The sequence below is a fragment of the Macadamia integrifolia genome, chromosome 7, assembly GCF_013358625.1.
Source record: "Macadamia integrifolia cultivar HAES 741 chromosome 7, SCU_Mint_v3, whole genome shotgun sequence".
Taxonomy (NCBI): Eukaryota; Viridiplantae; Streptophyta; class Magnoliopsida; order Proteales; family Proteaceae; genus Macadamia; species Macadamia integrifolia.
The window spans coordinates 33,641,562-33,657,127 of NC_056563.1; the positions used below are offsets into that span (position 1 = coordinate 33,641,562).

Here is a 15,566-nt window from a genome sequence, read left to right on the forward strand (position 1 = left end):
TTTTGGTAAATTAACATCATGCCCTAATCAAAAAAGGGCAAAGGGTCTTTTCGTAGGGGGAGTAGTTGGCTTTTTTTTTTTTTTTTTTAATTTAAATTTTATTTTAATTGCCTATTGTCTTGTTTTCAAAAGTTGGATTTTCAAATATATGTTGAGATTGACCTATTGTTATGTCATTAGACTCATTGACTAATTTTTTTCATTTCTTGGGTTAAAGCCGAAAGAGTGTAATTGTGATTGATATAATATGTTGATTCCTTTTTACCTTGCCCTCCCATATCATATGTGGCACTTTTCCTTTTTCATGAAATTAGTTTTATATTAGAGTTCCGATGCATCATTCTACCACTAATTTCATTTTCATTAAATTAGTTTTTTTTTTTTTTTTTTTTTTTAACCCTAATGTTTAAGAGGCAACGTGCGCGTACGGTGCACGCAGCACTAATATCGGACATCTTTAATACATGTTTAATCTAATGATTATAAGCTAAATAAGAAGGATTAAACAATTGTAAAACTTTTTACGATCTGTTTTGGCGGTTTATTACCCGAAAAGAAGCCGATCTCATCACTTCCCTCGCAATCGCCGCATATTCGCATACGCTTTCCTTGATCTGTTCGGTCGCTTGTAGCTGTTGTGAAGTCTCGGCCCATATCGGGAACGAAACCTGAAGAACTTAGAGGTTGAAAAAAAGGAAAAAAAAAATCCAAGGGAATCGGAGGGAAGTCATGGAGAGTTCTTCGGAATTGGTTCCCTTTCCTCTGTTGATGACTCCGATCGAATCGAATTATAGAGCTTGCACGATTCCTTATAGATTCCCTTCTGATAATCCTCGAAAGCCGACGCCCACAGAGCTGTCCTGGATCGATCTTTTCTTAAATTCGGTTCCATCTTTCAGGTTTGCATTCTATATCATTTCCGAATTCCGAGGTTCTTACTTTTGAGGCCTCTGTTTTTGTTTTTGTTTTATGTTTCTTCTCTTTCTTCTGCATAACTTCCTAGATAAACGTTGTAGAATTTTGTGGAAGCTATATTTCTTGACGTTTATTCGAGCTACATTTGTTGCTTTTGTAGAAAGTTCATCCCTTTGTTGGGTTCAGGGTTTTCAAATGGTTCTGCTAGTATGATTTAGTGAAACCTTCTTTTTGGATTGCTTCTGTCTCTGGATTTTAAGGAGGCCCTTGTTTATGAATCTTTAGTTGTTTCTGGGAATTTATGTCTTCCCTGTCTGCCTTGTGCTTTTTGAAACGTTATTTGTCGTATTAATGTTTCCTTTTGCCAAAGAAAACTTTGAACTTGAGAGGAAAACAAGTGAAGTTATCTGTTTTACCTTAACAATGAAACCGAGACAGGAAGAATAAATTGGAAATGCAAGGAAAATAGGAAATGGCGTGTCTAAGGACAGCACTTTAGATTTGAACTTTGAAGAATGGTTCCAAATCTTGGACCAAAACATTTCAATTTCTTACTTGACACTGAAATCAAAATAATCACTGATTCTAGCGGAGATCAGCTGAAGTTATAAGTATGGTTTCTGTTGTAATGGTCGGAATAATAAAATTTTGCCTTTGTCATTATCGAAATCTAAATTTGATTCCTTGATTTAAACTACTTTAGCATGAAATAAGAACCAACCACGTTGGGAATTGCAATTTTCATAATCAATTTTATTGTTCAAACCTATTGATCTCTATGTCGTCTGAAACACCTCAAGTTTTCAGTGTTTTATCATGTGCCTCAAACGTGACCAAGTTTTATCCATGAACATGAGTGTAACATGGATCTGGAAAAATAAACATTGAACTGAGAAGATGCAGAAAAAAAGTCCCTGAAGCCTTAAACTAGCGTGAATCGCGAACTTAGAGGTGGTTGACAATCTTCATATCCTTCTATTATTGTATGTATCCCTTGCTTCTGAATTTTCTCCGACAGTTCAGGTTGTCAACTGTGTGGATTTTGTTCCCAGATGTTTTGACTGGACACCACAAAAAAGTTTATAAAACCTCAATTGGGAACTTTTTATTTTTATGTTTTAGCAGTTGTTTCAATTGTCTCAAATGAGTGAAATAGAAAATACTGAGGGAATTCCACAGTTATTTAGACGTCTGGAAGATTGGACTGACATTCCCTGCAAGAACTGATGCTTTAATACTAAACTGAGACCAACAACCAGTGTTTAATACAGATATAAGATCTATAAAGGGTAATGGTAGATTTCTACTCTTATGCACTTATTACAATCCCCGATTGGAGGGCCTTGATACAACTCAATAAGGTATCTACTATTATGAGCTTGTAGGGCTTTGGACATTCTCTTTCCCTTATCATCTGTGTATCAAGTGACGACCAACTGAGGTAATCTAATATCTACTGTAACTTTACAAACTAATAGCTTAAGTAATTAATAAGATAGCCAAGTCTTTTGGTACTAATGCACAGAGGTCCTATGTTCTACTGAATATTACGCTTAATTGTCCTTCATTCCCACCTCTTTCCTAATTGTGAATGGATGAGATAATGAATAGGTCCTTGCCTGTTGGAAGCTTTGTTGCATTTATGTCTTGTCCAGGTAGTCAGATAGTTGCATCATCCTTAGTGAACTTTTGATAAGGAACAAAGGTTTTTTGCATAAATTGGGAACAGTCAGGTGGATCCAAGTCTGAACTATTGGATCGTAATTTTGTATTTTTATAGTTTTCTTAAATTAACAATTTGGGGAAGTTGAAATGCATTTTGATTCATTTGGACTTATATGTTAACTAAATTACGTATACAGAGCTGTGGGAATGAAAGCAGTCACAGTAGGACATGTTAATTTTGCCCAAGATGTAAAGGGAATATTATACCATGTCCGATTGCAAGTGGAGTGTTACTATTGGATTATGTATTTTGTGTTTAGAATGTGAGATACCATAGTCATTGGTTCTGTTTTGATACAGGAAACGAGCAGAAAGTGACACTACGGTCCCTGATGCTCATATTAGAGCAGAAAAATTTGCTCAAAGGTACTTAAGTATTCCCTTCTGTAATAGAGGTGCTGGAGCTCTGCTGCTTGAAAATGAACCTGTTTGAATTCTGACATATGAAATGAAGCAGTACTTTTCCCATTTCTTTGTCTGTTTTATATAAAATGGACCACCATTCTCATTTTTTATTATGATGTGCAAGTTATGTGCCAATCTTATTATGGTGTTTCAGAATCAGAATTGACCAGTCAATTTGTGCTTTGCACTTGATCATGATCATATCTCTAGGTTAAAGATAACCTGACCGAGGTGGCTTATGGCTGACGTGACCAATTAGTTGTAAAATATCTTTGAAATGACCTGGGCTAACTTGACCCTTTGATAGTTCAATGTTTTTTGGTACTTGTAGCAATGGATGAAAACTTTATATTTTCATGTGTAAGTACTTACAGGGAATTGTTAGGACACTGTATATTGTTTGTGCTCCCTAACCCCCAAGTGACCCACTCTGAGAGCCTAGCCTGAAAGGTATCTCCAATGTCATTAGTGAGCTTATTTAACTAATTATTTCTTTAGTTTTACCTGTTTAAGGGTCATAAAAATCAAAGTTTGTTCTCAAAGAGGTCTGTTATCATCCGAATATATATTGCTGGAACCCTTGTGGGTTGAATATGGTATTAGATGGTGGATCTTTATTTGTGGTTACATGCATGCTCACTTGCATATGTTTTTGTCTTTAATTATTAGGTGAAACTATGCTTGTGTATTTTCTACCTGCCTATATAGTTGCACCAACATCATATGCACTCATAGGTATCACTGACTAAAAGGTTTCATGTCACCTCTCTCTCATATGTATGTGTGTAGTCTCACATTACTTGAGATGTTTGGATATTAACTTCTGTAATTCTACTCTGGATAATTTAATATGGGAAAAAGGTACTCAGAGGTACTTGAGGACTTCAAGAAAGATCCCGAAAGTCACGGTGGACCTCCTGATTGCATTGTAAGTCAAGTTCCTAATAAGTCATTGGAGTTTACCACGTTGAAAGCACTTTTATTTTCTATTTGAGACCCTTTTATGACATTGACTTGATTTTTTTTTTCTTCCTGGATAATTGAAGCTTCTTTGTAGGCTTCGTGAGCAATTGCTCAGAGAATTAGGATTCAGAGATATATTCAAGAAAGTTAAGGTAATTGTCAATTTTATTACTTGATAGAGCCCAACTGGGATGCTCTTTTTGACAGAGTCCAACTGACCACTGAGCTGCTTCATTTTTCCATTCTATGTAAATATACATTTCTCATTTTAATGAGTTGAAATTTCACATGTGCCAGGATGAAGAAAATGCTAAAGCCATCTCGCTTTTTGGGGATGTTATTCGACTTAATGATACCATTGAAGATGATGAAAAACGTGCAGAGAACTTGGTTAGGGGAATTTTTGCAGGAAACATATTTGATCTAGGATCTGCACAGGTATGTCTAGTGCTTAAAGGGCTTGGATTTTACATTTAACAGTGTCAAGGAATCTGTTATTAGCGTCTACTAACAAACTCAAGTTCTATGCTGTTGACTACTCATTTTTTTTGTTTTTCAACATGAGTTCAGTTTTGGATCATACATAGCTTCTCAACAGAATTGAATATTTGTAATTGCTAAGGTGGTTTTATAATTAATTTAGATCGATGAAATGCCAAGAAGTTTCAAAAATTCTTTCTGATATATGAAAGGAAAATAGCGCAATGGACTTTTAAGGAATGGCGCTTTCCAAACATGAGAATACATTGAAACAGATTTGGCACTGAGATCTGTGAAATATTCAGAAATGGTTTCTGCAAGTATTGATCAATCTGGAAACTAAATCCTGTCATGCTATGCGACATGGTCACATGAGCTTGTTGGAGATGAACCTTCTCCATTTTAAGCCTTATGTTTACCTTTAAGAGCTGGTTTCAATTGTTGACATGAATGCATATCAACAATACTTAGTAATCTGGAGCCTAATTTTGGTCACTCTTTCAGCTAATTCTACCTTCTCCCAAAGTATCTAATCAAAGGGATATGGCCACAGTTTAAGTGCACTATATCAGATCGGGATCGGTCACCCTGGAAACCAATATGACCGATCCCAATACTGATACAGATCGGATGCTTTTGCCCTGGTTTTCCTTAAAATCGATTTTTAACAGTTTTACACTTGTCCGTATTGTTCCACTGATACAGGATCAGCCATGTATCGGAACTGGCATTTGCCAATGCCGATCCAGATCGCTAGATACGATGGATCCAAGACCAATACCTCAAACCATGGATACGGCACATCTACCTTGCTTGAATCTCTCATAATTATGAAACTTAGCATTTGCATCACTTTGGGAATTGGGATCCCATTGGTTATTGCATTTTAACATGTATATGTGCTTCGCATTTCTTGAAGCTTGCAGAGGTTTTCGCTAAGGATGGAATGTCCTTTCTGGCCAGTTGTCAAAATCTTGTGCCTCGACCTTGGGTTATTGATGACTTGGACAAGTTTAAGCTCAGATGGAGTAAAAAGTCTTGGAAAAAGGTTTACTCCTATCTTCCTTGTTATTTCTTTTAGCTAGTAATCTTTTACTTCTCTGTGAAGTGTGAACTTTGTATTTAAATAATGTGGAGCGGGAAAATAAAGTGTTGTTGCTTTATCGGGCACTGATCATCTTGTTTGGTTTTATGACAGGCTGTAATTTTTGTTGATAATTCTGGTGCAGATGTCATCTTGGGAATCCTGCCTTTTGCCAGAGAGTTACTTCGACGTGGTACACAGGTTTGTTTTCAGTGCTAAAAGGTTTGTTTGGATATAGATAAAACTTCGGCATTGGATGAATGATGAATCTTTGTGCTTCTTTCATTCTCAGCTTCCGTGTGTGGTATTTTGCATATGTGTGTCTGTGAACATATCCCCTGACATTTACTGTGAAAAATCTGAATATCATTGCCATGGTAAGAAGGTGATTCTGGAGGCAAGGCTTTGTGGCAGTTGAACCCATGAAACTCTGAAGATTTCGAAGAGAAATGAAGTCATGTGACAAGAAGAATCTTCTTGTTTGGGATTTATGTGATTGATGGAGAGAGTTAATCAAGCTATGCTGCAACGGCTGTGGTGCAAGCTGTTCATTTTGGGGATTTTTCCAGGACCGTGCAAGTCTGGGGATACTTAGTTGATTGAGTGATATAACTAGGATTGCATTGCTTGTGACAAACATGATCTACATGTCAAAACACATAGTAGTGGAGGTTGTCATCAGTGGTGGTTCTATAGAAGCACCTGGTGGTGGTTGCACCAAAAATTTGAATATTGTTACTTGTGGCCTAAACTGCTATAGGTAAGTGTTAAGTTTGTCTCGAATTCTTGACATATTTTGAAGATTGACTCACTCCGACATATTTTGGTGGCAATCCGAATGGGAAGTTTTCTAAGATCTGTGATGGAAGCAGAGGGATCGTCCCGCGACTTGGAGTATATAATGTACTGTTATCTTGTTGAGAAAGTCACTGTAATTTGGGGGTTTTTCGAGCTAGGGTTTCAGGGCAAGTTTTCTCAGCGTTGCTTGGGTGTAATCTCTCTTCTGCATAGTGAAACATCTTCTTCTTCGCCCGAGGACGTAGCACACCACACTGGTGTGTGAACCTCATTAAATCTCTGTGCTGTGCGGATCTATTGTCTGTTTATTTTCGTATTTTTCTTGGTGCTTGCTCTAACAATAAGAGATGATGAACAAACCTGCTGAGATTGTTCTAGACAATCATACGCGGTATTTCATGCTACTCTCATTGTTCGACTGGTTGGAGCATGTTTACCAAATTTACCATGCACCTGATTTACCTAAACTGATCATTGATTCACATGGACTAAGCCCAGTCCTTTAATCAAATCTTCACACTACTATAATTTAAGGACCAAGCCTCTGTCTTTGTAAGAAGTGGAACTAATGACTCAGATAAATTGAATTCATGTACTGTAAGTTGTTGAATGTTGCAAATGAGTTAGTGAACTAAGCTAATTGACCAAATAAACTTAATGAGTCTATACATGAAATGTATTACTTTATGTTATCGGATCTAGGTACTTGAATTCACTAAGCAACCTAAGAATCACAGACTGCAATCAATCACTAATTAGATTAAAATATGAACCTGGCAACTCTATTTTAAAGTGTTAGTAAGAATTCTTCATCTCTCTAATAAAGAAAACAATCATAATGTCCTACATCTGTCTTTGTATTGAGGTTGGATGTTATTTCTTTTGGTCATATTTAGCATTAAGTTGACAACTGAAATGTTTTGATCTAGGTTGTTTTAGCCGCTAATGACTTGCCTTCAATCAATGATGTAACCTACCCTGAACTCATCGAAATTATTGCAAAGGTATTGGAATAATTTTTTTTTCTTCTTGATTCTGTGATATGCCTACATATTATACTCCTGATATTTGAATGCAATTTTTAGTTGAAGGATGAGAACGGGCAGCTCATGGGTGTTGACACTTCGAATCTTTTGATTGCCAATTCTGGTAATGATTTGCCGGTAAGAAAATGGAGCATCAGTTTTGGTTCAATGACAAAACCTGGTTGTCCTCTGTGTTCTTGTTGTAAATGGATTGATTATAATTCCTGTCGTAATAGTTCTATCTTGCTTTCCATTTGTCTTTAGGTTATTGATCTTACAAGGGTGTCACAAGAGCTTGCTTACTTGGCAAGCGATGCAGACCTGGTTGTCCTCGAAGGGATGGTAAGTGATCCTACTGAATTGAGTGAAACTGATTTATTATCAGTTTATGGCTTGTCCAGGAATGTGTCCTTTGTGGGTTCATTACTGGAATCTTCAAGGGCCAAAAAATGATATTGGGCGATTCTGGTTTGTCAAGCACATGTCAATGACCTAATAATTCAAAAAATTCTTTTGGTTCAAGAAGCTCAATGTGCTTTGACGGACCTCTTGATATCTAGAAAGCCATGGTCTCAATGCTATAGCCCATGTGAAGAATAAATGTAATGAAAATCATCAATAACTTAAAAAAGTAAAAAAGAAAATGGCGACAACCCTCTCATAAGTTATCCATGAGTTGGTGCCAAATTTCATTATTTATTCTCGGCTAATTCATTTATTTTCCCAATGTTGTGTAATGCAATTATTTGCTTTCATACGCAGGGCCGTGGGATAGAAACAAACCTTTATGCCCAATTTAAATGCAACTCTCTCAAGATTGGAATGGTAATTTGTTTTCCAAAACTTCAAGTCATTTTTACTATATCTGCTCTGTAAAATATCTGGAAAATGAGTACTTATGGGCACAAACGCAACATCCTCATTATTGTTTGTTTTTGCCTTCTTTTGTGGATTTCATGTTTTTCCTTATCTATCCTGCACTTTTCTTTTTTATGATCTTTTTTTTTAACTGCTTTCCTATTTGCAGGTGAAGCATCCAGAGGTTGCTCAGTTCTTAGGAGGAAGGCTCTACGATTGTGTCTTCAAGTACAATGAAGTTTCGATTTGATTAGACATTACTTCTTTTCCAATATTTATCACTGTTATTCTTACAATTATTAAGGAGATGACTATTGGTTGGAGAAATAGCAGGAGACAACCTGAGTCTGTAAAACATTGACAACAAAGGAGGAAACTGGAAACACAAAGTCATGGTTTTGGCTAGTTTTATTGAAAACGAACACAGCAGATTACACTTTCACCAACTCTGATAGCAATTACTTCTTCTTGATAGGATAAGAAGCCATTTTGTTGATTCCACATAACCCTTTAGGTTTTCCTGTGTTTCTCTTCATTCTTATATAACCTTTCTCTCCCCATTTTGGTCCCCATGAGTTCTTCACGATGATGTAATCCTGCCCCTTTTCTGATCCGTATCCAACGGCTGTGACTCCATGGTCCAAATCAGTACCACAGTAGCCATTGAAAACTCCCTGTTAAGCCAATAGAATCATGTCTCAAATCATGATTAAGGTAATCTAGAATACGTTCATGTTTACATAGTCATGGATTTGGTAGTCTAAGGATGTCAATTTCAAACCGAAATCAAACCAACCTGTTTAATCTGAAACCAGGTATTGGTTCAGTTTCGATTTTGGTCAATCACAATATAAATCGAATCGAATCAAACCGATTAGTAGAGAGAGAAACGTACCGCACTATAAAATTGGAAATCTCTACCGGAGGCCTCAATGGCAACGCTAATCGGCTGGTGAGCCAATGCCTTCAAGAGGCTCTTTTCATCATTCTCAGGCACATCTTCGTAACCGCTTATGTTCACCATCTCCATATCTTCCTGAAAAATTCCATAAAGAAATATTTACATAATATAGCAACTGTGGGCTTGCCACGTGGACAATAAAATTTATGGGCCAATCAAAAAGCTTGGATCGAAAGCCCATTAGATAATAAATGGGCTGCAACTGTATGGTTAAGCCTGGTTTCTTACCTTCTTCTCGTCACATGTGCCTTCCTCCATGAGATAAGGATAGTCTTCGTCTTTATAAATTCCACCATTGGAGGCGATGAAGGAGAATGCGTAATCCATAAGTCCTCCATTGCAGCCATTGTTGTTGGGTTTGTCACAATCTATCAGCTCTTGCTCCGACAAGGTTGTTAGGTTTCCGGTCACTATCTGATTGATTCCCTCAACGGCGGCCACCGTCGAAAATGCCCAGCAACTTCCTGTATTTTCACCATCAAATGAAACCCACTTCAACTGCAACTCCTACAATATATATATATATATATATAGAGAGAGAGATGGGTTTACTTACCACATTCACCCTGGTTCTTGACATGAGTAACAGCACCTTTCTTTCTCCAATCCACAGACTTGGGGATATCCTCGACATCTCTGTACATGAAGTCCATGGAGGATTCTCTCCTTCTGGGTAGATCGAAATCAGTCTTCAAACCCAGGTGAGTCTTCTTGAATTCTTCATGGGTCAAGTCAGCAAACTCATTCAATCCAAGCCAATAGCTTGTAACCTTCTTGTTCCTCTCATCAATGTGCTCCAAGTTATCCTTGAAGATATCAAATCTTTCCAACTTCTCCTCAATGCTTTTGTAGACCTTACCATGTTTCGACATCCACGATTCGAAGAGCTCAATGAGCCTATCCATGGAAGCTAAATCTTTGGGCGAGTAACCCACAATTGAAAAATCATTAGCAAAGGTAACAGAGATGAGGAAAGATGTTGAGATGTAGAGAAGGAAGAGCTTAGAGGATAAGGAGAAAGCCATCTTAAATCTTAACTTGTTTGGATTCAAGGAAGGCAATAGAGGCTATTTATAGGTTTGTTTCACATGTTGCTTTCAAGTAAAAGTAGGTGAAATAGTTTATGAAATACTGAAACTTTAAGCTTCGTTATTTTAGAAAAAGGCTTTTACTCCAAGCATGCTCCTTGTTTGATAAAATATGCAGAAGAGTAACGAGGAAAATGCTTAGATGCTGGTTTTAACCATGTGGGTCCGTGGTTGAACCGGATCGCCGGTTCTGATTGAATTGGATTGGAATCGGTTAAATCCTACTTCATTTCCGGCTAATTCAAGAACCTGTATTGTCTCCTGGATCATAACCTCCTACAACAATCTCACACCATCCAAGGGCCTGTGTGGATCCCATTTTGAAAGCAACGGAGTATTGAACCTATTTGCTTTGCTTACTTTTCCTTAAAAAAAGGACGCATGTAGTGCATGAAGTCCCCATAAGTGCGATTTGGGGAAGATCATAATGTATGCAGCTTTGCTTCCGCTTTACAAGGAGAATGTTTCTTGACTCTTGCCAACTTTGCTCACTTTTCTTAATTTGAGCAACTAATAAGAATGATCAATTTGTTTGCATGTATAAGGATAAAATTGTAATTGTATGGGTTCAAGTTTTTGGGGAACTTATTCATTATTTCTTTGGGTAAACCCTAGGATGATCATATAGTGAGATGAAGAAATGTGTAAAGCTTTTCTAGTTGAATGAAAATTCTTTGATTATCTTGGGTGGATGTTGATATTCATGTCAAACCACGATAAATTCATCGTACATTTGTTTAATTTATTTCTAATGTTTGCACACCAACACTCCCTCTTGCAAAGAAGCGAATCTTCGCATCTCTCATTTATATTGATATGGATCGGTTTTCGTATTAACTTATAATAAAATTTGGAATACTTTTAGTAATTAAATATATAATTTATTTATTCATTTATTTATATTCTAAATAATACTGAAAAGAAGAGGAATAATCTACAGATATATATATATATATATATATATCTCCAATATTGGTTTCGGCTAATACAATAGCAGCATACATTATAGAACTCGGCATGACTCTAAAGTATACATGCCCAAACATAAACAAATTTTGAAAGACAAAAAAAATGACCGAGTTTCCCTACACCCATGGTCAATGGGAATCACCGTGGAATCCAGGATTTTGGGGGTGGTATGGAGGTATTTTTGGGAGATTTTAAAACCGCATAGAGGCTTGTGAGCCCTAAGATAGAACAATAAACCTCACCACCTGGTGAAAGAACACTGATCAAAAAAATAACATTAATAATCAAATTAAGAAAATGCAAAAGTGCACCGCGGTATGGATTTACAAATAAATTGGGTCATATATTAACAACACCAAATTAAGTTTGAGACTTGAGAGACGAAGGCATAAGGAGTCGTTCCACCATCTTTTCTGGGCCTAAGCCCACACCAACATGTATACCGGTCTGAGGCCTGGGCTTATATTCTATCAGCCCACCAAGAGAGATAAAAGGCTCTTTCTGAGTTCCATCGAACCACGATTAAGAGATCCTCTCTTCATCCCGAGTGAAGGAAAACTTCGTCCAACGAACTAACGATCAACCAAACTACGTGGGAGACATGTATTTACGGTTCATGATCTTCTATGACACAAGGCACATAACAAATTGTTTGGGGCCCAAACACATGTTCTCGTCCTTGGGCCCAAGACTTCTGGGTCTTGATTTTCTTTCTTAACCATACATAATCACACGGCAAGAATATAAGAGCAATATTTAGAACAAAATAAGTTCAAACATACTATAATCGGGCTAAATGGACTTAATCGGGCTATAAACAGTACTATTCGATCGTCCCGATTAAACAATTTTACTTGATTATTAATCAATTAGTGTTTGAGTCCAACAAGTTTAATAATCAATCCGATTCTTCTTGGGTTTCAATCAGTCAATTTAAGTCCGGCCTATCGAAACAGGCCAACTTTTGCCACCCTTACCATCCAAAGAGATTAGATATATCCAAAGTCCAGCCTTATGTTTAATTAATTGCGTGGGATGCTGATATTGGAGTTGTAGAGATAATGGACTTTTTAGTTGGTTTTGTTCATGTATATCTGTGACTTGAGTGTCAATTGGGACCCTTACACCTAGCATGGGATGTTGGCTACAATAATGAAAAGGGAGTCTCTTCTATCTCCATGCTTGTTAGGCCAAAAGCCCACATGTGATACGATGGAGGAAACTGGTTCTTGTCACTAACCACCTTCACATCAATTTTAATTTGCTTCTTTAAAATCGTTAAAGATTAAGGACTAATTGAACCAGAAAATGAACCGGGTTAACCCATGAACATAATGGTCCATTTTGAATCATTTTCTTTTTTTCTAGACAAGTTCATCAAAAAAGTTTATTGAAGAGAAATCACTTTTCATGCCTATAGCGATAGGTAGATCCCAAAGTCTCCTATTCACGTATCAAGTTTTAGCTTCAAGTAGTAAAATAAAACAATGAAACATCGAAATAACATCAAAGGGTGCACGGAGTACGAAGAAAATGAAGAGTATGAGGGTAAAGATTGCATTTGGGTGTAAAATTTTATAGATCATGACTGATCCAAATCATTCTATATATTGCCAAATCAGTTGGATCATTCTATTCCTTGTCACCCATTGGTCATCCACGTGTGGTGCGACCATTATACCTGGTTCCTAGAATGGCTGAACCACCCAAGACCCAAAAGGTTAAGCCAGTTTTGGTTTTACATCTCTCTAGAGACTTGCTACCCGTGGACACTTGAGAGCCGTTGGTCTCCAAGGGGGCTTTTCTAATGGGATAGAGCTTAGCTGGTGATTTAGAAGGAAAGAAACAAGGGGTCATGTTTCAGTCACAAGATATTAGTTTTCTATACCTCTCTTTTCCTCTTCTTTGCTTATGTATCCCAGTCATCTTCACGTTCAAAGCCTTTCTTTTAATATTTCCTTTGTCTTAATTAGGGAAGTTTTAACTAGGGAAGTTTTAACTGTTCACATATCATCCCTAGCTTGCATTCTAGAGAAAATTGATATATGAGACAATGACCTTAATAGGGAACCATTTATTGGTCACAATTCCACCCAAGTGTCTTACTTAAGTTCACCAAAACAATAATCTGCATCAACAAATGGGTTACTGTTGAGTTCACTCACTGATGATGTCTGTTTCACTCTCAAGGAGAATTGTCTCGTGCCTTTAGGTATTCTCTACCTACCCACTTGTGTCGGTTTGGGTATATGTATCCTTTTATTGAAAGTCATTCGAACTTTTCCTAGGAGTATGACATGGATTACTTCAGCGTTGTAGCGCTTGGTACTCAAACATTGACTCGAAGCATTTTCTCTAACCCTTCTTACCTTGAAAAAACAAGGTCACCTTGTGTCCATGAACCGATAACCGTCTTTCGACTAACCTAGTCTCCTCAGTCTCCCGTTTGAACTTATATGATATTGATACCTTAAACCATGACGCTCCCTTATGAGTATTGAGTACCCTGATCATGTATTGTATTTTATGTTTAGTGAATGGAGGACAATCATGTATCATAACTCATATCATCAATTTCAATAGTGATCTATCTAAAGTTGAATAAACAATATAGGATTAAGCTTATGAACAATATTGTGAAACTTGGAAAACAGTATTTAAAAATAAACTATGACATGAAATCAGACTATACAAAATAATTTGGATTTTATCCCGTGAAGATGAACAAAAGAAGCTAATGACTCGTAGAAAAACATAGAAAGAATTGGGGGTGGGGGGGTGATGGAAGTGTGTTCTTGATTAGTTTACAATTTTGTTGAGCAGAAGTTTCACACGACACTAGGCTATCATTTCTCTATTGCATTAGTTTTTTCCTATTATTTTTTTCTCTTCCAATCTAACTATGTGGATTCTATATAAATGGTATCATTTTCTGCACCATGGTTGATGTGATGTGCTGATTGAATTCCTTCCCACAATGGTGTCGTAGAAAACCGTTTCCGAAATTGTTTTACTATTTTTGAATATGTCATTAATATAATTAATGATAGTGATGGTAGAGTACTTGTAACAAGTAGGTTTCAGTGGGAGTTAACATTAAGGTAGTAAAAAAAAAAAAAAAAATCCATTTTATTATTAATATTGGAGGCAATCCTAATCATAGGATGTTCGTCGATGATTTATTTCTGTTTGAGAAGACTTAAATTAAAAGAGAGTACATGCTTAGGTATAAATATTAAAGATGCTATAGAATCAATAAATTTTAATATAAGATGTACTATGATATTTATAGGACCAGTAATGCTTACAGGAGGGGGGGGGGGGTGGCTGTTAAAATTTACATTTAAATCTTGGACCTGTAACTTCACCTGTCAATTTTATTTGGATCCATTTGATAAACCAATTATAGCAGATATTTGGACCATTCTAAAAATCTTTGCTAGTGAACTATACAAGACAATTTTATATAAGTAGGTTTTATCAAAAAAAATTATATAAGTAGGCCAATGAGATTTTCTCTTTCACTTTTCCATTGATGATTTAATTCTACCCACGGGTTTAATCCACCCAAGGTATCTTTATGTGTATGATTTTTTTTTTTTTTTTTTTTTGCTAATTTATCCATGTAACAATGGAAGATGATGTTTCAAAAAATCACAAGACATATTTCAACTATCCATTTTTTTAATGTTTCCTTCATCTAAATTGTCTTGAAAACAAATCTAAACAGTCTGTTCTTAATCAAAATTGGAAAAAATATATGGTAATGTCTAGAGTATTGATACATATGCATACGAGATCTCTGTCATTACAAAGGATGGTATTTGATTGAATTAGATTTTTAAATTTGACATGCAGTTAATTTAGATCATGTATATTCTATCTAATGATTAGAATGGACATATAATCTATCCACATAAAAAAATAAATATTTTGTGATATTTAAAACTAATAGTTCACTATGACAATAATAATTTATCAATTTTCCCTCCTTTCCCAACCAAACTAACCCCCCCCCCCACAACCAAAACCAAAAAAAATAAAAAAATAAAAATTGAAGAATGGAACCCATGGTCATCAGATTAAGAACCAATTCATAGGTGGTTGGTGACCATGTGACATTATGAATGGCCTTCGGATACTTACTCTATCTGTGAATACTTTTAAATATGTGTGACCAATGGATAAAGCTGTTTGTCCTTATTTTAAAAATGAGGCCATGGAAAACACAGTTTATAGTAAATCTGCATATAATAGGATAAGGGATGACCAAGTAGCAGATTTTATAACCGAGT

The 15,566-nt window shown here is 36.3% G+C and overlaps 2 protein-coding genes across 2 annotated transcripts; one reads left to right on the top strand and one right to left on the bottom strand.

Annotated features, from left to right (window-relative positions):
* Window positions 1-558: 558 nt before the first annotated feature.
* On the top strand, window positions 559-8,699 carry LOC122084420 (damage-control phosphatase At2g17340-like). The gene is made up of 12 exons (XM_042652645.1): window positions 559-899; window positions 2,941-3,006; window positions 3,907-3,973; window positions 4,092-4,160; window positions 4,306-4,446; window positions 5,408-5,536; window positions 5,687-5,773; window positions 7,300-7,374; window positions 7,456-7,533; window positions 7,660-7,737; window positions 8,158-8,220; window positions 8,423-8,699. Exons 1-12 carry the CDS (start codon window positions 730-732, stop codon window positions 8,501-8,503), a joined length of 1,104 nt encoding a protein of 367 aa, XP_042508579.1. The 5' UTR covers window positions 559-729; the 3' UTR covers window positions 8,504-8,699.
* Window positions 8,631-10,270, bottom strand: LOC122084421 (cysteine protease XCP1-like). The gene is made up of 4 exons (XM_042652646.1): window positions 9,771-10,270; window positions 9,443-9,678; window positions 9,149-9,289; window positions 8,631-8,927 (listed from the first exon to the last, which is right to left on the bottom strand). Exons 1-4 carry the CDS (start codon window positions 10,237-10,239, stop codon window positions 8,712-8,714), a joined length of 1,062 nt encoding a protein of 353 aa, XP_042508580.1. The 5' UTR covers window positions 10,240-10,270; the 3' UTR covers window positions 8,631-8,711.
* Between the last annotated feature and the right edge of the window lie 5,296 nt (window positions 10,271-15,566).